At 45.0% G+C, this 26680-nt stretch overlaps 1 protein-coding gene across 1 annotated transcript in view; it reads left to right on the top strand.

Moving 5' to 3' along the window:
* The window catches only part of LOC147684992 (villin-1-like), a 382427-nt gene that overhangs the window by 46208 nt on the left and 309539 nt on the right, over window positions 1-26680 (top strand). Inside the window, exon 2 of the mRNA XM_086940888.1 lies at window positions 17978-18053. Within this exon, the coding sequence (XP_086797014.1) occupies window positions 17991-18053 (63 nt within the window). The 5' untranslated portion in view covers window positions 17978-17990. The remainder of the gene's footprint in view (window positions 1-17977; window positions 18054-26680) is intronic.

Genomic DNA, 26680 nt, shown 5'->3' with positions numbered 1-26680 from the left:
CCATAATTCTTGTGGCGTTGTTTATACTGAGACTTTTCATGTCTTAGCCCGTTGAGTGCTGATGACTGAGCCGCGCCGTCCTCAGCTACAGGTGACCTGTGCTGATGACGGAGCGGTTCCGTCATGGCCCGCTCGGCGCGCCTGCGCTGACGTTCTATTGAGCGGGGTGGGCCATGACGGAACCGCTCCGTCACAAGCACAGGTCAACCGACGCTGGTGACGGAGCGGTTCCGTCACCAGCATGCGGCCGCCGCGCGGCCGCCCCGCCCCCTTAGCACTGCGGCGGAATAGCTGCCGCAGTGAAGGGGTTAAATCTGATTCAGCATAAAAGAGAGAATGTGTGTGTTTGTGTGTGTCTGTGCCTTCCTCAAGTCACTCACCCTCTGGTCTTTGGCCATCTGTCTTCTGCAGATCCAGTTCTTATTGCGTTTGCTAAAATGAAGCCTCAATATATAAAAAAATGTCATCCCCGTGTTGTCCTCCCTGCTCGTGGTTTCCTTTAAACTTGATGGTTGTGAATGCGTCCAAACATTGCAATCTCCTTTTAAGGTGATTCCGGAATCCCGCAGAGGGCGATTCTCTGAGGTCTTGTAAAACTGCGTCTCGAGTAGCAGATAGCTGCTGACACTTCGAAAGCTGACCCTGTAATTGGCAGGCCATGCCACCATCTATTGTGCGGCATTTCCAACAGTACAAGGGCGTGTTGTAAAGTGGATTAGTCATAAAACAGGTGCTTTAAAGCTGTTCTTGAACCGGTGTAGGTGAAAGATAATACACAGCGTTTAACGCCATTGTAGTGCGTTTTGTAGAAACTGACAGTGAGAGCTGTTTACACGGCGCCTCAATAATGCATGAAGTCTCCCACCTCACCAAAGAATGGCGGCTTACAATAGTGCTCTGTGGGGCGCCCTGGCCCGTATTCGGTACTGACAGGGTTACTTAACGACACAAAGCCGTGAGCCGCCATGGTGTTGCCAGGCTTCTCACATCATTGAGCGGGAAGAATGCGATGGGTGATGAAACTACTTAAAGGGCAGAAACAGTCACGTATTGCTTGGTGTCTGTGGAAAATAATTGACCAACAGCAACAGAACAGACGAAGGCCAGCAATAAGGCAAGACAGTATTTACCGTTTCAACCCAGACCGATCAGAAAACAAGGCAGGTTAGGCCATAATTTGTAAAAAAAAAAAAAAAAAAAGTGGGGATCCAAATTTTTCACTAGGAATCCATCTCGGGCGCGATAGAATGGTGGAAGTGCCAAGAACAAGGTTGTCTAATATTTATTCCACCTCATCAGACTTTCTGGTACCAAACTGCTCTTCCTGTCTGTAGCTCGCTCTGCTTTCTTTCGTTGTCAATGCTTCTCTATTTTTCTCTGCTTTCTTTCTCTCTTTCCTGCCTTTCTCTCTCTTGCTCTGGAACAAATCTGCTCATGAAAAGTAGGTCCTGGTGTTCAAAACTGCATGTCGGTGCTCACCACCTGAAACCACTGCTACAAATTCAGCAGTGAATGAGAGGCAACAGTGTGGGGCGTTAAAGCAACGGATGCCATATTGCCCATTCACGCATGTGTAAGTTGTCACAGTTGAGGTATTAACATCTGATTTTCCATCAAGCACCAAAAATCCTTGAACCCAGTCAGCCATCAGCAAGCCCTTGGTTAATATGGGAGACTGGCGCACATGAAGCCTGCTTTCAGATGTTCTTGATTTATTCTGATAAGGAAATGTTGGTGCACGCCCTGGCATAATGGAAACTTTGATGATCAACCATTTAGAACTTACTTCTGAGGAGTTTCAGGGACCAGTGTTACTGTACTAGGGGCAGGTCAGTTTTACAGTGGAAAGTTAGACTTTGTGACCTTTCTATTAGTTTCTTGAACATTAGCAGTAAATAACCTGTGAGGTTGGACACTGTTTTTGAAGCACCTGCAAGCTCATAGAGTTGTTTGGTAATGGAAAGTCCACCAATTTGTGGAGGAAGTGTTGAATACGAAATTGCTCTCGGAGTTACTTTTACTGCACTAACTATATAAAACCTATAAATAAATAAATATTATGGAGTAAATTGCACCAACACGGCTCCTCCTTTTGATGTAGCACTTCTTCCACAAATCACTGGATTTTTATCTTCCCATCTCTTGAGTTCACTTATGGCACAACCCTTCCAAGACGAACTTGAGCCCTAATTGGAATGATCCATTAGACTGAGGCTTTCATTCTAAGTCAGGCAGAGAGGTAGCCCCGTTTGGGATACCGCTCCACCTGGTCATGACCGGCCCGATGTTGCCACACTTGGTATTCCTGGTATTAGAACACTGAGCATTAATCTCCCCCATCTCTTGAGTCCATATATGGCACAACGCTTCCAAGATGAACTTGAGTCCTAGGTGGAATGATGCATTAGACTAAGGCTCTCATTCTTAGGCAGAGAGGTAGCCCAGTGTGGGATACCGCTCCACATGGTCATGACTGGCCCGATGTTGCCACACTTGTCATTCCTGGTATTAGAACACTGAAGTAGTCTTACTGTAAATTACAGTCTATGGGCTGTATAATGTTCTTTGCACTTTAGATGAGAAATCTAGGCACGTTTTACATTTCAGCTTTTAAAACTAGTAAATACAAAATGCCATGTTAATTATGATTTCGGTGTCCAGAAAACTGCTGGTCCCTGTTTTTGACAGACTGGACTTCACAAGAAGATTTTGTTTCTTGCTAATGGTGAGAAGGGAAGGGAGGAACAGGAATTCACACAAAACAGCTTCCTGGTCTGTTGGAAAGAGTTCACCCCTTGCCTCTGGAATGATGGCATTTGAATGGAATTCGCAGGAAACATAGGTCGCTTTTTGAGGTTCAGCTGGTGTGAGGTGCAGTTAGGGAGTGAATAAGTGTTAAACAATAACGGATATTACACATACAAAACCCTCATGGGACTGTGGGAAAATAGACATTTTAGTGCTAGCTGAAGAGAGCTATAGGGCTTATGTTAGTGTAGACTATAAAAAAGACTTTTGGAAAGTTTGTAACATGTTGAAGCCCTATGAATCATTCTAGTGCAATAGGGTCAGTGGCCGCACCATGGTGTTTCATTAGATTTTTTGGGCATTTGTCCTCCATTATTAAATCATGCAGAAAAAAGAGAGAGATGGAGGAAAGAGCGAGAGAAAGAGAGAATGTGAGTATGTGGGCGTATGTGTGTGTATCGACAGCAAAAAGGAAAGCTTGTCTCTCTTAATGGTAAACCTATCCTCTGTTGACACAAACAACAAGAGAGAGAAGGTACACACAGATATGGTACAAAAGATTACTGCAAATCATATTAGCCCACTTTGCACTGAAAAGATCACGAATTCGTCTTTACTCTTCACTGCTGTAAGTGATCTGACAACAGTGGAGCAGTGAGTACAAGGCTGATCAAAGAGTGAATGATTTTTTAATTTTGGAAAAGGTGATGGACAGAGTTTCTGAATGATGCAGAATACTCCTACCCAGTCAAGAGATCAGGGCTTGATCCATCACCGTTTTTTAGCTCACTGCACCATCCCAGCTCAGAACCTGGCTATATGCAAATTAGTCTGTTCCTGTCCCAGTGCATGATGGGAACAGGGCAAACCAAAGTACCAAGCCAATTCTTATACTGGGAAGGAGACAAGCTTCCGGGGACCGGTTTCTGGCATTTCAGCCGTCATCGGCCCGGCTTGCTTGAATCCTGATGGTGCAATGAGCTAGGGACTCACGTCTGAGTATACCCTCCCACACTTAGTGTGGATAAAATCAATTTTGGAAAAGGTGATGGACAGAGTTTCTGAATGATGCAGAATACTCCTACCCAGTCAAGAGATCAGGGCTTGATCCATCACCGTTTTTTAGCTCACTGCACCATCCCAGCTCAGAACCTGGCTATATGCAAATTAGTCTGTTCCTGTCCCAGTGCATGATGGGAACAGGGCAAACCAAACTACCAAGCCAATTCTTATACTGGGAAGGAGACAAGCTTCCGGGGACCGGTTTCTGGCATTTCAGCCGTCATCGGCCCGGCTTGCTTGAATCCTGATGGTGCAATGAGCTAGGGACTTACGTCTGAGTATACCCTCCCACACTTAGTGTGGATAAAATCAATTTTGGAAAAGGTGATGGACAGAGTTTCTGAATGATGCAGAATACTCCTACCCAGTCAAGAGATCAGGGCTTGATCCATCACCGTTTTTTAGCTCACTGCACCATCCCAGCTCAGAACCTGGCTATATGCAAATTAGTCTGTTCCTGTCCCAGTGCATGATGGGAACAGGGCAAACCAAACTACCAAGCCAATTCTTATACTGGGAAGGAGACAAGCTTCCGGGGACCGGTTTCTGGCATTTCAGCCGTCATCGGCCCGGCTTGCTTGAATCCTGATGGTGCAATGAGCTAGGGACTCACGTCTGAGTATACCCTCCCACACTTAGTGTGGATAAAATCAATTTTGGAAAAGGTGATGGACAGAGTTTCTGAATGATGCAGAATACTCCTACCCAGTCAAGAGATCAGGGCTTGATCCATCACCGTTTTTTAGCTCACTGCACCATCCCAGCTCAGAACCTGGCTATATGCAAATTAGTCTGTTCCTGTCCCAGTGCATGATGGGAACAGGGCAAACCAAACTACCAAGCCAATTCTTATACTGGGAAGGAGACAAGCTTCCGGGGACCGGTTTCTGGCATTTCAGCCGTCATCGGCCCGGCTTGCTTGAATCCTGATGGTGCAATGAGCTAGGGACTCACGTCTGAGTATACCCTCCCACACTTAGTGTGGATAAAATCAATTTTGGAAAAGGTGATGGACAGAGTTTCTGAATGATGCAGAATACTCCTACCCAGTCAAGAGATCAGGGCTTGATCCATCACCGTTTTTTAGCTCACTGCACCATCCCAGCTCAGAACCTGGCTATATGCAAATTAGTCTGTTCCTGTCCCAGTGCATGATGGGAACAGGGCAAACCAAACTACCAAGCCAATTCTTATACTGGGAAGGAGACAAGCTTCCGGGGACCGGTTTCTGGCATTTCAGCCGTCATCGGCCCGGCTTGCTTGAATCCTGATGGTGCAATGAGCTAGGGACTTACGTCTGAGTATACCCTCCCACACTTAGTGTGGATAAAATCAATTTTGGAAAAGGTGATGGACAGAGTTTCTGAATGATGCAGAATACTCCTACCCAGTCAAGAGATCAGGGCTTGATCCATCACCGTTTTTTAGCTCACTGCACCATCCCAGCTCAGAACCTGGCTATATGCAAATTAGTCTGTTCCTGTCCCAGTGCATGATGGGAACAGGGCAAACCAAACTACCAAGCCAATTCTTATACTGGGAAGGAGACAAGCTTCCGGGGACCGGTTTCTGGCATTTCAGCCGTCATCGGCCCGGCTTGCTTGAATCCTGATGGTGCAATGAGCTAGGGACTTACGTCTGAGTATACCCTCCCACACTTAGGGTGGATAAAATCAATTTTGGAAAAGGTGATGGACAGAGTTTCTGAATGATGCAGAATACTCCTACCCAGTCAAGAGATCAGGGCTTGATCCATCACCGTTTTTTAGCTCACTGCACCATCCCAGCTCAGAACCTGGCTATATGCAAATGAGTCTGTTCCTGTCCCAGTGCATGATGGGAACAGGGCAAACCAAACTACCAAGCCAATTCTTATACTGGGAAGGAGACAAGCTTCCGGGGACCGGTTTCTGGCATTTCAGCCGTCATCGGCCCGGCTTGCTTGAATCCTGATGGTGCAATGAGCTAGGGACTCACGTCTGAGTATACCCTCCCACACTTAGTGTGGATAAAATCAATTTTGGAAAAGGTGATGGACAGAGTTTCTGAATGATGCAGAATACTCCTACCCAGTCAAGAGATCAGGGCTTGATCCATCACCGTTTTTTAGCTCACTGCACCATCCCAGCTCAGAACCTGGCTATATGCAAATTAGTCTGTTCCTGTCCCAGTGCATGATGGGAACAGGGCAAACCAAACTACCAAGCCAATTCTTATACTGGGAAGGAGACAAGCTTCCGGGGACCGGTTTCTGGCATTTCAGCCGTCATCGGCCCGGCTTGCTTGAATCCTGATGGTGCAATGAGCTAGGGACTCACGTCTGAGTATACCCTCCCACACTTAGTGTGGATAAAATCAATTTTGGAAAAGGTGATGGACAGAGTTTCTGAATGATGCAGAATACTCCTACCCAGTCAAGAGATCAGGGCTTGATCCATCACCGTTTTTTAGCTCACTGCACCATCCCAGCTCAGAACCTGGCTATATGCAAATTAGTCTGTTCCTGTCCCAGTGCATGATGGGAACAGGGCAAACCAAACTACCAAGCCAATTCTTATACTGGGAAGGAGACAAGCTTCCGGGGACCGGTTTCTGGCATTTCAGCCGTCATCGGCCCGGCTTGCTTGAATCCTGATGGTGCAATGAGCTAGGGACTTACGTCTGAGTATACCCTCCCACACTTAGTGTGGATAAAATCAATTTTGGAAAAGGTGATGGACAGAGTTTCTGAATGATGCAGAATACTCCTACCCAGTCAAGAGATCAGGGCTTGATCCATCACCGTTTTTTAGCTCACTGCACCATCCCAGCTCAGAACCTGGCTATATGCAAATTAGTCTGTTCCTGTCCCAGTGCATGATGGGAACAGGGCAAACCAAACTACCAAGCCAATTCTTATACTGGGAAGGAGACAAGCTTCCGGGGACCGGTTTCTGGCATTTCAGCCGTCATCGGCCCGGCTTGCTTGAATCCTGATGGTGCAATGAGCTAGGGACTCACGTCTGAGTATACCCTCCCACACTTAGTGTGGATAAAATCAATTTTGGAAAAGGTGATGGACAGAGTTTCTGAATGATGCAGAATACTCCTACCCAGTCAAGAGATCAGGGCTTGATCCATCACCGTTTTTTAGCTCACTGCACCATCCCAGCTCAGAACCTGGCTATATGGAAATTAGTCTGTTCCTGTCCCAGTGCATGATGGGAACAGGGCAAACCAAACTACCAAGCCAATTCTTATACTGGGAAGGAGACAAGCCTCCGGGGACCGGTTTCTGGCATTTCAGCCGTCATCGGCCCGGCTTGCTTGAATCCTGATGGTGCAATGAGCTAGGGACTCACGTCTGAGTATACCCTCCCACACTTAGTGTGGATAAAATCAATTTTGGAAAAGGTGATGGACAGAGTTTCTGAATGATGCAGAATACTCCTACCCAGTCAAGAGATCAGGGCTTGATCCATCACCGTTTTTTAGCTCACTGCACCATCCCAGCTCAGAACCTGGCTATATGCAAATTAGTCTGTTCCTGTCCCAGTGCATGATGGGAACAGGGCAAACCAAACTACCAAGCCAATTCTTATACTGGGAAGGAGACAAGCTTCCGGGGACCGGTTTCTGGCATTTCAGCCGTCATCGGCCCGGCTTGCTTGAATCCTGATGGTGCAATGAGCTAGGGACTCACGTCTGAGTATACCCTCCCACACTTAGTGTGGATAAAATCAATTTTGGAAAAGGTGATGGACAGAGTTTCTGAATGATGCAGAATACTCCTACCCAGTCAAGAGATCAGGGCTTGATCCATCACCGTTTTTTAGCTCACTGCACCATCCCAGCTCAGAACCTGGCTATATGCAAATTAGTCTGTTCCTGTCCCAGTGCATGATGGGAACAGGGCAAACCAAACTACCAAGCCAATTCTTATACTGGGAAGGAGACAAGCTTCCGGGGACCGGTTTCTGGCATTTCAGCCGTCATCGGCCCGGCTTGCTTGAATCCTGATGGTGCAATGAGCTAGGGACTCACGTCTGAGTATACCCTCCCACACTTAGTGTGGATAAAATCAATTTTGGAAAAGGTGATGGACAGAGTTTCTGAATGATGCAGAATACTCCTACCCAGTCAAGAGATCAGGGCTTGAGTCCCATGCTCTCCACACCACTGGAGTCAAGCTATCCTGGCTGAAGACGGCTGATAGCCAGAAACCGGTCCTAGGATGCTTGATTCCGGTCCAGGAAAGACATGACTTGGCAGTTCGGGTTGGACTGTTCCCATGAGGCACAGGGTCAAGGCTGATTTGCATATGGCCATGTCTGAACTGGGGTGGTGTGGAGCGCAAAAAAAACGATGGATTTAGGCCCAGATCTCTGTACTGGGGTGAATGTATGACATTGTTCTGCATTCTGTCCATCAATTGTTGTTTTTGCATTTGTCACCCCGAGTGGGATGGGTATGCTCAGACGTGAGTCCCATGCTCTCCACACCACTGGAGTCAAGCTATCCTGGCTGAAGACGGCTGATAGCCAGAAACCGGTCCTAGGATGCTTGATTCCGGTCCAGGAAAGACATGACTTGGCAGTTCGGGTTGGACTGTTCCCATGAGGCACAGGGTCAAGGCTGATTTGCATATGGCCATGTCTGAACTGGGGTGGTGTGGAGCGCAAAAAAAACGATGGATTTAGGCCCAGATCTCTGTACTGGAGTGAATGTATGACATTGTTCTGCATTCTGTCCATCAATTGTTGTTTTTGCATTTGTCACCCCGAGTGGGATGGGTATGCTCAGACGTGAGTCCCATGCTCTCCACACCACTGGAGTCAAGCTATCCTGGCTGAAGACGGCTGATAGCCAGAAACCGGTCCTAGGATGCTTGATTCCGGTCCAGGAAAGACATGACTTGGCAGTTCGGGTTGGACTGTTCCCATGAGGCACAGGGTCAAGGCTGATTTGCATATGGCCATGTCTGAACTGGGGTGGTGTGGAGCGCAAAAAAACGATGGATTTAGGCCCAGATCTCTGTACTGGGGTGAATGTATGACATTGTTCTGCATTCTGTCCATCAATTGTTGTTTTTGCAAAGAGTGAATGATGTCATTGAGCGCAGTATGTTAAAAAAAAAAACTCTGCAACAGTTTCATGCGGCCTAATGTTACTAACCTACAAAGAATGTCTTTTCATAAATGGTGCCTTATGGTGTTGTTTCCTCTTGCCTTTTTCTGCTTCCCTGTACCTTCGTGGCAATTTTCTCCCTCGCTGACAATGGGTTATGCAAATCTGGCTACCCATCAAGCACTGCGGTCTGTCTGACGCAATGCTACTGTATTGCGGAAGGCAACTCCATTCACCAGACACAAGGGCAGATGTACAACTGTTTTTTGCTGTCTCAAATGGGAATTTGTCCAGTTTGCGGCTGCAAAATTGGTTTGCCCCATGCACAAACCATATTTTGTGACTCTCTATTCTATTAGCGACTCGCAAAATATGGGTTGCAACTCAGTATTAGGATGAGGCGTGCCAAGGGCGTCCCTTCCTAATAGCGTGTCTAACACCAATGTATGATTGTTTTGCGACCGCATTTGCGGTCACAAAACAATCGCAATTTGCCACCTACTTCAAGTAGGTGGTAAACCACTTGCAAACGGGAAGGGGTCCACAGGGGACCCCTTCCCCTTTGTGAATGGGTGCAAAAATATTGTTTACGAGCAGGCAGTAGTCCCAGGGACCACTGCCTGCCCTTACAAAATGAAACTGAAAAGTTTCATTTTTATTTTTTTTTAATGCATCCGGTTTTCCTTTAAGGAAAACGAGCTGCATTTAAAATAAAAAAACTGCTTTATTGAAAAAGCAGTCCCAGACATGGTGGTCTACTGACCCCAGCAGACCACCAACCCTGTGAGTGCTAGCCATTCCCAATGGGGTCGCAAATATTGCTTGCCTCATGAATATTGATGAGGCAGGCAATTTGCGACCCCATTGGGAATCGCAAACAGTGTCTGAGACACTGTTTTACATTCAGTATAGCGTGTCACAATTCTGCACAATTTACGACTCGCTAAACTGAATGGTCATACATCTGGCCCTTTGTTCTTAATTACCATATAATTTCTCCTCCTTTCCTCTCTATGGTCTCACGTTTCCAGTTGTTCTACACCCACTCAGCACTTGGAGGTGAACAAATGACGTTGGAAAGCACAATAGAAATCACCTGCATAGCTCAATGCAAGATAATGAAGCCACATCGCTGTTCTTAAATAGTATTTGTTAACGTGTAAATAAATATCAAGGGCGTTATTTATAAGATTTAGCTGTAGGGCAACGCCACAGGCCTTCCTGCTGAGCTGCTCTATGGCAAAAGAAAAGGGCAAGAATGCACCATATCTATCAGGTATGGCGCACTCCTGTCCTTTTTCCCAGTGCTGGCGCACAATGGGCTGCCATGAGCCAACGCAGGCGCCTTTGCATCATGGTGCAAGGGTAACTGCGTTGCAGGGATGATTGTTTATGTGCAGGAAGAGGAACCTTTTCTGCACAAAAAGAATCACAGGAATCTTTTTCCTCTTTCTTTACTCATGGAAACAAGAAAAATGAGGAGAAATAAAGATATTTCTCCTCGTTGTACCTCCCTTACGCCTCCCCTGGAGAGGTGTACGTTTTTGGCACTGCCTCCAAGTTACGATTCCTCGTAAATTTCGGGCAGTGTCAAAAAGTTATTGGTGTTGCTGGGAGCGCCCACAGCAACACCAATTGCCTGCCCCTTTAACGCAGAAAACGGCATTAAAGGGAACTATATGTACAAGGGCGCATTAGGCCACGCAAAGTGGCTTAGTGCTGCCTGGTAAATATAGCAAACACAAGGAGATGATGGACGGAGCATTGACTTTTTTCAGACACTCACCCCCAGTAACAGATCTGGGTTGAATCCATCATTGTTCTTTAGCTCACTCCACCACCCCAGTTCAGACCCAGCCATATGCAAATCAGTCTTGATCCTGTGCCTCATGGAAGCAGTCCAGCCCGAACTGCCAAGACAGGTCCTCCCTGGACCGGAAACAAGCATCCTGGGATCGATTTCGGGGTATCACCCCTTATCAGCCAGGCTAGCATGTAATCATTTAGGGGCAGCAGATAAGGTTATTACCCCTGGTATCACTACTCATAACAGATTTGGACCCCTGAGTTGCCTTAACAACAACAAATGATTGCCTCAAGGTTTTCGTTGCTATCTGAGGTTCCTGTAATTTGATCGTCTGGGATTCCCTCAACATCCTGTGTTGGAACGTGGGGGGAGTAACAAGAAATAACGATGACATTGGGTGAATTTCGTTTATGACAAAATATAATGTGATTTGCTTACAAGAAACTGTCTTTCACTTCCTAACTTTTGCAGTGTTTTATTCATTCATTTTTATAATGCTAACCCGAGTCAGTCCCAGGATGCTACTGCTTCCCAATAAGATGTTTGCTAGACAGATAGGCCTGTCCCATAAAGGGAAATGTTTCAATAATACTAGTGGGTGGTTTTAGTTCACATTTATGTAACACCTGCCCTGTTTAAGAGGTCTGTAACTGGTCACCTATACCACAAGTTGAGACACATTTAGACATTCTTCCCGGGGTGAATTGCTAAACACCCAATTCTGCGCCCAATATCTACGTTTTGTGCGAGTGGGAATCTACTATAAATCCGGGCAGCAGAATTTGCTGGGATAAGATAATTCCCGGTCAATTCTATTATGAGTTGCTCAGTGTTTGTGTCCAGAGAGTGTGCAACTTGCGTGGGTGATGGAGCCCTGGACAAGCAGATTTTAAAATATTACATTGCCATCTGCAACAAAGTGAGGGTCCTTCTTTGTACCATCAGGTATGGTGCCTCATTTTTACATGGATGGTTGGATCCCTCTGTTCCATTTCTCATTGGGAAAAAAAAATTTGGAAGCTCTAAAGGAGAACTCATCACAGCTTTGCTCAAGAATAAAGCCGGTCCAGATGTAGCCCCACTTGACTTATTTTAGTCTAATGTTGACCTAGGGGGACTGCTCTTAACACTCTGGGGCATATTTACAATGAAGTGACTGAGTGCGGTGTTAGCCTTCCTGGCCTAACGCCTCACTCCGCCACTTTAGAAACTCAGGGCTGCACCATATTTACAACAATATGGTGCAACCCTGCGTTTCCCCCTGCACAAGCTCTAAACTTAGCAGCCTAGTGCCTGCGCAGGCACCCTTGCAAGGGTATCTGCATTGAGGGGAAGATTGTTTATGTGCAGGAAGGTCTCACTCCTGCACATAAACAATCTTTAAATTACGTTTTGTAACTTTTATGTGTGCTTCTTAATGCAGCACACATAGAAGTTGCAAAATATAATTTCTTTTTTTTATTGTTATGTGCAGAAGGGACACCTTCCTGCACATAAGCAATCAATGGCAATTTGCTGTTTCTATGTGTGCTGCACAACGCAGCACACATGGAAACAGCAAAATCAAGGAGAAATAAAGCAATTTTGGAGCTGCCTCCTATTTACGCCACCCTTGTAAATAGGGGGAGTATCAAAATCAATGGGTGTTGCGGTGGAACGCCCATCGCATCACCCATTGCCCTCCCCTTTCACGCTGAGTATACCCTGAAAGGGTAACTTATTTACAAAGCAGCGTTAAGCCACGCTAAGTGGCTTAACGCTGCCTTGTAAATAAGGCGAAGCCCCTATCGCCATCACTACATCACTGAAAGTGACGTTGTGTTGCCGATAGGTGCTTCTAAATATGCCCCTTTGTATTAATACAATGATCAGATATAGAATTTCACTTTCATGGTCCAACTCCTTAACTGTACCGGTCTTTAAAAAAGGCCACAAAGACGATCCACGCTGTATCATACTAACTCCTTGATCGATTGTACGGTCAAGGTCGTAGGGCGAATGCTATTGGGTAGACCGACTACATGGGTCAATGATCATCATGTCCTGACTGATGTACGAGAAGGTTTTCAACCCGGTAAGGGGATGGTTGACCAATATCTGAATCTCTATTAGTTCATAGCCAGATAAATCAGGGCAAAGGCTGGCTCACTTTATTTGGGGTTCATGAATTTGAGATCAGGGTTAAAAGTGTGAAGCTTTGGAATAATATATTGTGGAAGATAATTGATAAACCTATTATTTCTTTTTTACACGATTTACATTCAGTCCGCTCATCTTTTGTTCATTACGGGCCTAAGGGTGAGTGTATGATAAAAGTCTCTTTGAAAAGGGGTGTCAGACAGGACTGCTTATTGGATCCCTTTTTATTTACGCTGTATGTCAGCAACCTGTACAAGGTACTAACAGCAGAGGGGGGATGCCTACCCTTGGTGGGTGTTCGGGCTACACCTGTATTACTTTACGCTGATGGCGTTGTTTTGATCTCCAGAGGGGCTTTAGGTCTCCAACTACTTCTGGACAGCTTTGTAGGCTTATTGGACAGCCTTGGCCTCAATATATAGTTTACTAAATCTAACATCATGGTAATAGGACCCAAAAATACTAAGAGCAGATTCCACTATATTCAAGGTAGTATCAAGGTAATAGGCTTAATGTGGTATATTACGTAACTTTCAATTATTTGTATTGAAATTGCGTTTTATTGATGCTGATATGGTTTTATTATCTGTTATGGTTTACACGTTTTAACTGAATAAAGTATATTTGGAAGCAGCAGAATGAACTGTGACTAAGGATAAGGTTTTGATTGCGGTAAAAAAACTAATAAAACAAGTAATTTCATGTTTTTCAAGACTTTGATAGCAGCCATTCCTGATTCTTGGCCAACCTTCCACTTGAATCACACTAAGAATGCTTTGACATCTACGTTTTGTTGCAATTTGACTAGGGACTTTTAGTTTTCTGCTTGCTTTAATGACAGGTACCGCACACAGATATTCAGGGTATGGCTTGAAGTTGGTTCGTAATGGAAAAGTCTCCAATTTTAGGGCAAAGTGGTACATTCTTTATAATAATTAGTGCTAAAACTGGAGTAAAGTTTATTGGTGACCAGTTGTTGGGCCAATTCTTGTTTATTTTGTCTAAAAGTGTGCCTCTGTTCCCATGCAAAATTATATCCAGAGGCACTTTCTGAACCAGGGTTGATAGTAAAGCAGACGCGGTATCTTGCCCAACGTAAGGATGGTTTTCATTTTAAATAAACTGTCTATCTCTGTCAGGAGGGCTATGGACAGGATTCGATCTTCCTCTCCTCTACTAAGGGTTACATGATGGGACCTTCAGTGGTAAGTGCTGTGCAGGTCTGTTTTGCAGTGACTGGCCATTACTTTAAGATAAACAGATAAACAGGTGCTTGATAATTCTCTTGTTGCCATGTTCCCCCTACTGGTTCAGTAACTTTAAACAAAGTTCTGTCTGGCTATTGAGTGGCTATGGTGAGGCGGGTACTGGGAATCTTCACCTGGAATCAGGATTGCAATTAGTGCATAACTACTTCACAGATCCAGCACATATCCCTCGTACAAATTTCACCACTTGACTTGCAAAGCGGCGCTATTTGTACGGGAAAAAAAATATGCAGCATTCTGAGTTGTGCAGCTTGGAACGGGGAACACATGCAGTGTTTACTTTTTGCTGCTCATTTTGGCCTGCTGAACTCTGAGTTGGGATAACGCCACACCAGGGAAAAACAAACCCTCCAGTACTGGTATTTGTTCACGCGGTTTTATGAAGTCAGTGAAGGTGGTTATTAGGACCCTGATTTTGCCGGATGCCCTTGTGGTGGTATTGGCAAGCACCTGTTTTTTTTAGCTAGGCCCGGAAGGAAAGGGCGCCCAATCGCAAAGGGAATGTATTACTATGATTATTCCTAAAATTAAAATGTTTTTAATAGGCATCTTTAAAAAAAAAAGAGGCCATTTCGGCTGACACTTATTTGTGGGGTTTTAGAGGACGGTTAGAATAATTGTTTATCCAGTGAGGGGCATGTTGTGCTATGCATTTTACACGCTTTTGTATTTTACATTGTGCAACCTATATTTGTTTTTCCAAAATAATTCATAATAATTAAACGCGAAAAAAATATATATTTTTATATTCTGTTAAAATTACAGGAAAGCTGTTGTGGAGTTGTATGTTTAAGCTGTAGAACAAAGGAGTAAATTTAGCAGGTATAATGTGGCCTTTCAATCCTCCAAGACAGAGGAGCATTAGTGAGTTGAGGAATAACGTACCTGGGAGGAAATGTGAACTACTAGGTAACTTTTTGGTATTTTTACTGATAAGTTTGGCTCTAACTCAAGGTGTTCGGAATTAAAATTCCTCAGATTGGCGTAGGCATATGCGACAGAGCAATGTTACCTCAAGGACTAGACAGATAGATCTTAGTAATTATCATTAACCCTGTGCTATCCCTCTGGTTACACAGCTCTTGGTTTCTGCTAAAATAGACCTCTGTTAGTAAGCCTTCTGGGAGCAGAGCTCTCCATCAGATTTTACAGCTCTGAAAACATTGTGAGGGAGCAGTGCTACCCTTAAGGTTACACAGTTCTCAGTAAAGCCTGAGTCAAGATAGTTATCCCTCAGCCAGCACAGTCCTCAGGAAGGCCTTTGACAGCAGAGTTATCCCTTGGATTATATGATCATGAAAAATGTATATGACAACATGGATTTTCCTTGAGCATATGTCTTGCAGTAAGATTTTAGAAAGCGGAGTTCACCCGCGGAGTTGCCTTGGTTACACTAACAGATGACTTGTGTTGACTTTGGAGTGCCACAGTTCTGAACAATGACTAGGACATCAGAGGAAATTCTCTATTTATACTGTCCTGTTTGATACTTTGAACAGGCGAGCTATCATGTAGATTCCCTAGCGCCCAGTAATCCTAGTTTGTCCATTGGCCACTCAGCTCTTAGTGTGACAACACATCAGGGCTGTTACTTGGGGGTTTGTATATTGTCATCTGCAGCCTCGACGCGCAGATCCTTTCCATTTGAAACACAACCCCACGACCTATTGACTTTGTCAGTGCTTGACTTGACGGAATCAGATAAATTCCGTACTGTTAACTGACTTGTACTTTGACATACACATTACAAACGTAAAGACCCATTCAGTTACTCAGGAGCTGATACTGCTGCAGGTTAGGCTTTGCAAAGTATAATTTTATTAACCAGCTAATCATGGGGTGAGGATGTGGTCTGATGGCTAGTCTGCTGACCTTGGAGCTGGGAAATCAAGGTTCGAGCCTCTGGGTTGACTCCACGTCCTGTGATTCTGGGCAAATCACTTTATCTCCCAGTGCCTACCAAAAACATGAATGTCTCCTTGTCTAACTCACTGGTGCTCATGTAAAGCGCTCCAATACCTTCGTATCAAGTTCACGCTATATAAATCTGCAACAAAAAAAACATAAATTCTAAAAGCCGTAGCATATATATTTTTTTAATACTTTACCTAGCCCTACAAAGTCGGCTTCATTTTCCTTTTCAGTGCACTGTATGAACTTAAATGTTATGGTGATAGTTTTTGAGAAATGCCCAAAAATGCAGACTAACAGGCATAGTTATTTAAAAACAAGCACGTGCAAAACCAATAGGTCATAGAACTACACAGAAGAGAGCCACAGAAGTGGACAGAGAGGGCTATAGTTGATAAGTATTTCCTCATCCAGTTCAGTTCAAGCACTTGTGTAGAGGCAGAAGGATACACTCAAATTGCAGTACCATTACATAAGGGAGTAATACCCCCACTGAGCTGAGCCAAGACGTGCTAGGCAAAGTCTCAAGTCAGTGGTGGAAAGGTGTACCCAAAGCCCGCTCTATACATTGCTACCAATAGTTCTGTTAGACAGTTATGCTGTCAAAAGAAGACCTAAAAACAACCCCCCTTCTTCCCCCCATCAAGCCTTTCAACCATCGCAAACCAAGGCTGTTAATTATTTAGGATCTAGGATAAAAATTAATTGAGTTTGGAGACACAAGGAAAAGATGAAATGTGGAGAAAAGGCGAACACCATGTTTTTGTGTCCATCCTACGTGGATATTATGGTTAGATTGAATTATCTCTCGAGGGCCCCTACATCTGCTGACGTCAGGTACTCCTGATCATTTGACCACCACTAGATAACGAAAAGGCTGCACCAGTTGACGCACCACACAGTAGGCTGGAGAAAAATGAGTTTTACCAACAGCAAGAAAGGCCAAAACTGGCACCAAGCATGGCTCACAGTAAATTGTGACTCCTCTCTAATTCGCTACAAAAAATTGCTCAGAGAAGTTGGTGAAACCGGCCGCTTCGTGACATAACCTAATTCAATCTTGAGGCTAAACAGCCCTCGAAAGAGGTAGCCCGTGATTTGCAAAAATTAATTGAAGCATGAGAGAAATGAATCTATTTATGACAAAAGTGGTTTGCAAACTTAATTCTGTCAGAAATATTTTTTACCCATTCGGGCAAAGTGTCAAAGCTGTAGATTTTTTTTAGTTTTCTAAAACATTCTAAATTTATGGCATTACCAACAAGGCGGCCACTTAACACATGATTTTGCAGTTAAGTGAGTTGAGCTTGGGGACACCTTTATTGATTACAGGATTGTAGGGCATTGTAGGATTGTAGGGCATGGTGTAAGACCCAGCCTCAGACCTGTGGATATTATTTTGAGTATGTTTCTTCTGTCTGTGGCACGCAGAGTTTGGTAGCCCTGTGTACACAGGAAGTAATGGCTCATTTCATCGTTAATTATTAAACCATTACATCAATATTCCCTTCTATTCCGATTAAGGTCAGTTTATGGATGTTGAATTTCTGACAGGTTCACCTAAAAAGACTGGAAAAACAAAATCAGGAATGCATCTGTATATCACGGTAGCAAAATATCTTGACTCAGTTTTATTTAAAAAAATAAGTATGATATTTTAGTATAATGGTGTAATTGGAACTGTTACTATTAACTTGGAACCCTATGAAGAAAAGCAGTTTAACTGTCAGTGTTAGCGCTCTGAATGACAAACCAAGGCAACAACTTAACTCTACACCAATGCAGCAAAGGAAGAAATGAAATGGATTTAATTCTGAAAAAGATTTCGTGTAGTTCATTCATATTTCTGCGTTTACAGATGTGATTCGTGATTCATAAACTACGAAATATGTAAACATTATTTTAATGGAAAATCTTTCTTCCTTTTGACTTTCAGATCAGTTAAAAAGATGAGTGAAAAATTCTTCCCGAATATCAGCCGAAAGCCAGGGCTGCAGATATGGGCAATAGAGGTGAGTCAAAGCTGTAGTACAAACTCTGGAGTGAGTGTCGGTGAGTTTGATTTGAGAGCATTATGGAGGATGCAATCAATTCAATATTTTGAATATCTGGAGTAGAGCTTCCAACTAATGGAGCTCTGTTACTCATGGTACTGAGTTTTTTTTTCCGCGAATGTTTTGCGACAACAATTCTACCTCCAGAAGGGCTTGGCGTATGTGATGAGACCTGCCCAACTATTTCAGAAATGTGAACTTTGAGGTTAAGGAGCTGGTTTACCCTGAGGGAGGTGTTATTCAAACCTAACCAACAAAAGAAAAAAACCTGCAAGGCCTGTTAGTATACATGACACTTTATAAGTGTGGTGAGTAGATTTAAGGTATCTTTTGATCTCCAAGAGCATTAACTGACATATCGCTTGGAGGAAAGTAGTCTTAAACTTTCTACAGACTTTGGGTGTGACAGAAACATTCATTTGAAATCTGCCAAAGCCTCGGTAGAAACAGTCATACGTTACATGAATGTTTTTGTCTCTTAAAGCGCTGCATACCAGGGATTTTGTATGGAGTTGACAGCAAAACCCGCGCCCTTGTGACAATCAACCAAGCCAAGCCCAACCTGGCATGCGGAACATGAATCCTCATTTACAACAGTTAGGGATGGGCTCCCGGCAGATCCTTGCTGGACCCTGGGTCTCAGAGCTGGGCCTTGCTGGACCCTCGGTCTCAGAGATGGACACCCTGCCGTGGTACTATGCCTTCCCGATCCCGCTTTTCCTCCATCCATCAAGTTATGAAACATTGGATTTCTAAAGACAGAATTGAAAAAGAGAAAAATACCTGGCGTGTAAGTGATCTCCAGTGTGTCGTTGATTTGTATAGTGACCTCACTCTGAGCCCTTGAATCACTTGCTGCATGCACTATATAAACAAGATATTCTACAGGCACTTTCTGATTGCTGGGTATGAAGGGTGTTTGTGTGGGGATTGATAGGAATAAGGACAGAGATGGCTGCCTAAAAATTCTTCCTAAAGAACAGACAGTGTCGACACCATCATATCTCATAAAAGAGGCTGGGCCAGGACTGGACAGGTCCCTTTTCCAACGTACCTCTCTTGAATTTAGGGGTGACCAAAAGTGCTTAATCATGGGACCCATGATTCATTTATAAAGCACATGTTGTCGGTGAACGCTTGAAGTAAGAGGTAGGCCATCAGGCATTGTGCAGTATTTTCAAAAACCCGCCATGGGGCAAAAGAGGGATTTCCAAAACCACTTGCATCTCATTCGGAGCAGGGCAAGGCAGCTCTGTGAAGCCGATCTTATTCCTTTTAGCTGTGGGAGCAGTAGATTGGAGAGGTGCCCCAGTGCAAACCTGTGCTTGGCCTTGGATGTGTCTCATTGTTTCACGGGTAGACAATGATATGACATCAGATCAAAGATTAAGTGGGTCATCTCCTATAGGAAGAGGATTATGGGCATGGCATCGTTTTGGCCTCTTTGGAGCTTGCAGTGTTCTGATACTGAGATCTCTGTAGGTCCTGCTGCTGTAGTCCCGACGTTAAAGGGCAGCTGCACAATGGGGTGGTGAGTCTTCAGTAAGAGGGGATCTGTCTGTGTGATAACATTCTTAGATAGCTTGAATTCTAGTGTGATGAAGGATAAGTATTAGGTAAAGGGGGAGTATGCATCTGCTAAATGAGGGGTTGGGCTTTCAAGGGGGCCCTAGTTACCTAGTAGTTTTTACAGGAGTAATAAAGAGTTATTTTATAGTTTTTTACCCTGATTGGTTGCTGTGGTAGCGGGGATCTTTTTAGAATGGCACAACAGGTGAAGGAATATACCAGCCCGTGCAGGTATGGACAATCCTGAGGTGTGGCGCAGCGGGCAGGACAGCGGACTCCGGAGGTCTTCCGGTTCGATCGCCGGCGGCAGCTTAGCATCATGTGACTCTGGGCAATGGCTCACTTAATCTTCCCGACGGCCCCCAGCACCTGAATACCCTCATCGGTCATAAGTTTGCGCTTTACAAATGTGGAATTATTATTATTATTGTAATCAATGACAAGTCCCAATAATTTATAAGTCTGCGAGAGTCCAAGAACAACAACCCTATCAGCCAGTTTCCCAACCACGGTCCAGTTGATAACTTCCTGCCTGCATCAGTCGTCGAAGTGGGTGGGATCGGCAGGGCACGGCTTGCTCCTACTTTTTTTATTGAAAAGATTCCTTTCCCCTACTTTTTCTTTTCAAAATTGTGTCCCAGGACAGCAGAAATAGACAAGGCCTTCAGCTAAGGGTCTGCTTTCGTGGCCATTGGGGGAAGGGCGGCACTGGCAGAGAAGGAAAGGACTCTGTCTGCTTCCTGCCCAGAGAAGACACAGAAAATAACCACTTCTGCTCTGCGCTGGCAGCTGCCCTCCTCCCCCCTCTCTCTTCCTCTTATCCCCTCTCTTTCTGTCTAGCAGCCCCTCCTCACTTACTGAAAACCGTGACTTGAAGAAATGGTTCACAACCTCTCTTTCCTTCTTTCATTTATATGCCTCCCTGTGAAATGGATCCCAAAAAGAAAAAAAACACTTTTGATGTAAATTCCCTCTTTTTCTCACATTTTACTAGTCCAAAATGCAGCCTCGGGACGGAGACAAATAAAAGGTTTAAAATATGAAAAACAAATACATAACTAAAGAAAGCAAGACAGAGTGGTTACAAAGTTGCCAGATTGATTTTATTCACGCCCAAACACATCAGCCTCATTTTTAAGAGTTTGCCAGTGAAGCGCTACTTTTGTTTTCTCGTCTTTCTTTGAAAAACATTGTTTTACCCGGGTTGGGAAGTGCACTATTCCTGGAGGTACTGAAATACCTGCTTGATGGGTGGATTGGAAAACAAAATGTGTACCGCGGTTCTGTTTTTATAGAAGTGGACCTTTAAAACCAGACTGCTTACGTTTTGTAGGATATTAGCAATGGACATTGAAACTTGTCCTTTCTGGGCCCTGTAGTCATGTCCTTATCTTTTCAGGGAAAAGCACTCACTGATTTCTAAATAGTGAGAAATCGTTAAGGTAACCTTGTTGTTGATGCTTACATTTCACATACTTTACTTAATCTTGCATTCCCTATGAGTGTTTTCTTTTTCCCGGATGTTGTTTTTTCTTTTTTAGGCAGCATATTGCTCTTGTCTAGTGCGTAATTTGAATTGAGGCACATCCAGGTGTTTATAGCGGGGCACAATTAGGTTTTAGCTGAAGGCAGTGCGAGTTTCTCTCCGTGGGGCATTATGGTGTTCAGTGGGGGAGAGGATGTGGCACTATGACCAGAGCTGCTGAATTTGTAACTGGGGAATCAGGTTCAGCCTTCATGACCAGTACACCAGACCACTTTCCTGAAGGAGCATATTCCCATGCTAGACCTTAAAAGGCCCGCTAGACCTTAGAAGCCCTGGTTTCTTAGCACCAGCGGGCGGAATTTCGTGATGGCAAGTGTGGGTTAACCTGGATGGCATGTCCACCTCATTCAATACTGAAGTTCATCTCCTGTCTTGCGGGCAGGCCTACGAAGCAGCACAGCCTAGAGCAACAGTGATCCAGTCACTGTTACTCTGTTACTGAGGTAACAGGAACCTTGAACAGGCTAGGGCGCTACGAACCGTGCGACCGCACCGGGCACCTATTTTGGGTGGGGGCGTAGTGTTTGCAGGTATATTATGGTTTTAAAAAACTTGCTGCCTCCTTCCTGGCTCCAGCAATTTTCAGCAACAATAAAAATGTCATGATAACTCCGGTGATTAGTGTTCTTCCTAGAAAGAGATTGGAGTTTTGTCTAGTAGAAAAGTAGCACAGAGGGTTAATGTGCCTACTGCAAAGACATGTACCATGCAGATCACAAAGTGCTCATAATGTTAACTAGGTGAGTGGGTTACTACTTTTGTCAGAGAGATCCTTTTGTTACTTGCAGTTTATAAGTTAAAATCCTAACATAGAACACTGAGCTATTAAACTATACTGCCTACTAGTATGGTTATCATGTGACTTCTACACCTTGTAGTCCTTTGTCTTATGTAACATTTCCTATACAGAAATTTACACACGTATAAATTATGTTCTCTGTGTAGTATGTGTGATGTAAAGTGCTCTGACACCGTACACTGGTATGAGTGGCGCTGTAAATCAAATTAAATGCATCTGAGAAAGTGTGGTTATGAAGACTTGAGGGGAAGTCTTAAAGAATGGTACTGAGGGAGTCCGAGGCGTAGGTGGTCATTAGGGGTCACCAACAAACATTGTTGCACAGGGCGCCACCAGCACTAAAGCAGGCTCTGCCCTCGAGGCCAGAGCGCCTCACCCACTGGTACCTTGATTGGCCTTGTTTCCGCAGTAGTAGTTGCATTTTCACCATGGATTGGCAATGCAGGATTTGCACGCACACTAAACTAAGTTTGCAAACTTCACAGTCTCTCTGCTTCATGCACAAGCACTTTTAACATGTGCTACCTGCACTGGGGCCGCTGGAATTATGCAGCAGTGTTGACTAAATTATGCAGCAAAAAAAGGCTGTAGCATAATGCAATATATTTTCTTATACTTTATTATTTGGAAATGTTTACACATGTTAAGTCTCTGTAAAGATTTTGCCTCTTTAGTCCCAGTGTAACATACAGATGCAGCAGTGAGAAAGGTGATCAGTCAACCTTTGCAAAGGGCCGTCCACTTTGCAGCAACACAAGTCACTGTTTTAGTAACTTTTTATCCGCTTGAGTAAACAAAAAAATGATTAGTTAAAACTGTAAGATTATGCAGTGGATGATATATTATGTGGCAAATATGGCAGAGCCATAATTGTAGAGAAAACATTTGTAAACTAGGATATTTTGCCATTCATGTTTGAACTGCTCTTGTGCAAGAAGGGAGGAGAAGTGCTAATGATAGAAACTGTATGGCTCAGAGACAAATGGCTTGTGATTCCACTTTTAGGCGTATTTGGGACATTGTGTGATTGGAAATATACCCCACTTTGTGAATGTATTTATTTAAATGCGAATAACTCATATTAAACCTTAAATAATCAAGTGTATCCATTGGTTGAATTAAATAACACAATAAGCTGTAACTGGTCAGTGAAATGCCAAACAAATACTAAAAATTGGGATGTTTTGCACATTCTGGCCTCACCTCTGACTCCACTCACTAATCCGATCCTTGGGTTATCCCCACCCTCTGAGTCTCCACCCACAGTTCCCCTACTTTTTTTTAGGTCTCGGCTTCGAGACCTATTGCAGCCAAGATGGGTCTGAAGGGACGTTGTCTGGGGGACTAGCGCCGATTGCCCATCGTGAACGCGCACGCCGAGCCTCCTGGAGCCGTGCACATCTCTTGCTCCACATTCACACTCACGGAAGCACACACTCACGCACGCACGCACACACACACACACACACACACACACACACACACACACACATACACCCCCTCCCTCTCTGCCCACTCCATCTCTGCCGCCCCCCCTCTACCCCCACTCACCGGGCTCTTTCCCTCGCAGCGGGTCACTCATGGCAGCAGGCAGACTCGGTGTCTTCTCCGGCGATCTTCAGCTGATGTGCACGCCCACGCTGCGTCTCGTGCGCACCCACCACGCTGTTTCACGCCCGTTGATCCTTAGCTTGTGATTATGCTCTTTGATGTTTGCGAGGGAGGAGGTTTTCGGTTCGGGAGTTACAGGACTGAAGCTGTGAGAACCTCAGACGTTTAAAACTGAAATAAAAGGCCACTGCTGTGCTCCTGCTGCGGCAGCAGGTTTGGTCTACACTTGTGACAGTTTGTGACAGAATCTCCCGCGCGGTCATGTTGTGAGAGTCTGGATGAAAGCTGCTAGGCCTGGAAGCGAGCATTCAGAGGGCCGGGGGCATTCCAACCAAGTCTGCAACTGATCGCCCAGGAGGACATTTACTCTCTTCTCCCACCAGGTCGGGCACAGGTGAATAATACTGCCATTTTGCCTGCTCCTCTGCATTTGATTCCCCATTTTATTAACTACGCTTTAAATCGTGTGTTTCCTCATTTCTAAACACTTTGCTATAGAATCTCACACCCGACCCCAGGTCTGCCCAGTAGAACGGCGCTCACTTCATCCCTCTGTGAGGCAGAAGGTGAGTGCGAGTGCAGAGTGCGCAGAGTGTGAATTAGTGAGTGCAGAGTGAGTGTGCATAGTGTGAGTGCAGAGTGCAGAGTAGTGAGTGCAGAGTAGTGAGTGCAGAGTAGTGAGTGCAGAGTAGTGAGTGCAGAGTAATGAGTGCAGAGAGTGCAGAGTAGTGAGTGCAGAGTAGTGAGTAGTGAGTGCAGAGTAGTGAGTAGTGAGTGCAGAGTAGTGAGTAGTGAGTGCAGAGTAGTGAGTGCAGAGTAGTGAGTGCAGAGTAGTGAGTAGTGAGTGCAGAGTAGTGAGTAGTGAGTGCAGAGTAGTGAGTGCAGAGTAGTGAGTAGTGAGTAGTGAGTGCAGAGTAGTGAGTAGTGAGTAGTGAGTGCAGAGTAGTGAGTAGTGAGTAGTGAGTGCAGAGTAGTGAGTAGTGAGTGCAGAGTAGTGAGTGCAGAGTAGTGAGTAGTGAGTAGTGAGTGCAGAGTAGTGAGTGCAGAGTAGTGAGTAGTGAGTAGTGAGTAGTGAGTAGTGAGTGCAGAGTAGTGAGTAGTGAGTGCAGAGTAGTGAGTGCAGAGTAGTGAGTAGTGAGTGCAGAGTAGTGAGTGCAGAGTAGTGAGTAGTGAGTAGTGAGTGCAGAGTAGTGAGTAGTGAGTGCAGAGTAGTGAGTGCAGAGTAGTGAGTAGTGAATGCAGAGTAGTGAGTGCAGAGTAGTGAGTAGTGAGTGCAGAGTAGTGAGTGCAGAGTAGTGAGTAGTGAGTAGTGAGTAGTGAGTAGTGAGTAGTGAGTAGTGAGTGCAGAGTAGTGAGTAGTGAGTGCAGAGTAGTGAGTAGTGAGTGCAGAGTAGTGAGTAGTGAGTAGTGAGTGCAGAGTAGTGAGTAGTGAGTGCAGAGTAGTGAGTAGTGAGTGCAGAGTAGTGAGTGCAGAGTAGTGAGTGCAGAGTAGTGAGTGCAGAGTAGTGAGTGGTGAGTGCAGAGTAGTGAGTGCAGAGTAGTGAGTGGTGAGTGCAGAGTAGTGAGTAGTGAGTGCAGAGTAGTGAGTGCAGAGTAGTGAGTGCAGAGTAGTGAGTAGTGAGTGCAGAGTAGTGAGTAGGGAGTGCAGAGTAGTGAGTGCAGAGTAGTGAGTAGTGAGTGCAGAGTAGTGAGTGCAGAGTAGTGAGTGCAGAGTAGTGAGTGCAGAGTAGTGAGTGCAGAGTAGTGAGTAGTGAGTGCAGAGTAGTGAGTGCAGAGTAGTGAGTGCAGAGTAGTGAGTGCAGAGTAGTGAGTAGTGAGTGCAGAGTAGTGAGTAGTGAGTAGTGAGTGCAGAGTAGTGAGTAGTGAGTGCAGAGTAGTGAGTAGTGAGTGCAGAGTAGTGAGTAGGGAGTGCAGAGTAGTGAGTGCAGAGTAGTGAGTAGTGAGTGCAGAGTAGTGAGTGCAGAGTAGTGAGTGCAGAGTAGTGAGTGCAGAGTAGTGAGTGCAGAGTAGTGAGTAGTGAGTGCAGAGTAGTGAGTAGTGAGTGCAGAGTAGTGAGTGCAGAGTAGTGCTGTTGAGTGCAGAGTAGTGAGTGCAGAGTAGTGCTGTTGCGTGCAGAGTAGTGAGTGCAGAGTAGTGCTGTTGAGTGCAGAGTAGTGAGTGCAGAGTAGTGCTGTTGAGTGCAGAGTAGTGTGTGCAGAGTAGTGAGTAGTGAGTGCAGAGTAGTGAGTAGTGAGTGCAGAGTAGTGAGTAGGGAGTGCAGAGTAGTGAGTAGTGAGTGCAGAGTAGTGAGTAGTGAGTAGTGAGTGCAGAGTAGTGAGTAGTGAGTGCAGAGTAGTGAGTAGTGAGTGCAGAGTAGTGAGTAGGGAGTGCAGAGTAGTGAGTGCAGAGTAGTGAGTAGTGAGTGCAGAGTAGTGAGTGCAGAGTAGTGAGTGCAGAGTAGTGAGTGCAGAGTAGTGAGTGCAGAGTAGTGAGTGCAGATTAGTGAGTGCAGATTAGTGAGTAGTGAGTGCAGAGTAGTGAGTAGTGAGTGCAGAGTAGTGAGTGCAGAGTAGTGCTGTTGAGTGCAGAGTAGTGAGTGCAGAGTAGTGCTGTTGAGTGCAGAGTAGTGAGTGCAGAGTAGTGCTGTTGCATGCAGAGTAGTGAGTGCAGAGTAGTGCTGTTGCGTGCAGAGTAGTGAGTGCAGAGTAGTGCTGTTGAGTGCAGAGTAGTGTGTGCAGAGTAGTGCTGTTAAGTGCAGAGTAGTGTGTGCTGTTGAGTGCAGAGTAGTGTGTGCTGTTGAGTGCAGAGTAGTGTGTGCTGTTGAGTGCAGAGTGCTGTGTATTGGCAATGTAAATGACAATGCCATTTATTTATGATTGAAAGAAAAAAAAATGTCATGAGCAATGCCAATAGCTCTACCTTTAATGATGCCGAGACCATTGCATTGTAAATGCTTGTTTACCCACTTTGACCACTAGGCTGCATACACACTCGGGTATGTTCCAAGTAAGTGCAGTTGGGGTGGGATGCCAGCACTGCCCTCATGGCATGTTGGCAACGCCCTGCATCGAGATTGGACAC

This window comes from Lissotriton vulgaris, chromosome 10 (genome assembly GCF_964263255.1).
Source record: "Lissotriton vulgaris chromosome 10, aLisVul1.2, whole genome shotgun sequence".
NCBI classification, from domain to species: domain Eukaryota; kingdom Metazoa; phylum Chordata; class Amphibia; order Caudata; family Salamandridae; genus Lissotriton; species Lissotriton vulgaris.
This window is presented reverse-complemented; position numbering and strand designations above follow the sequence as displayed.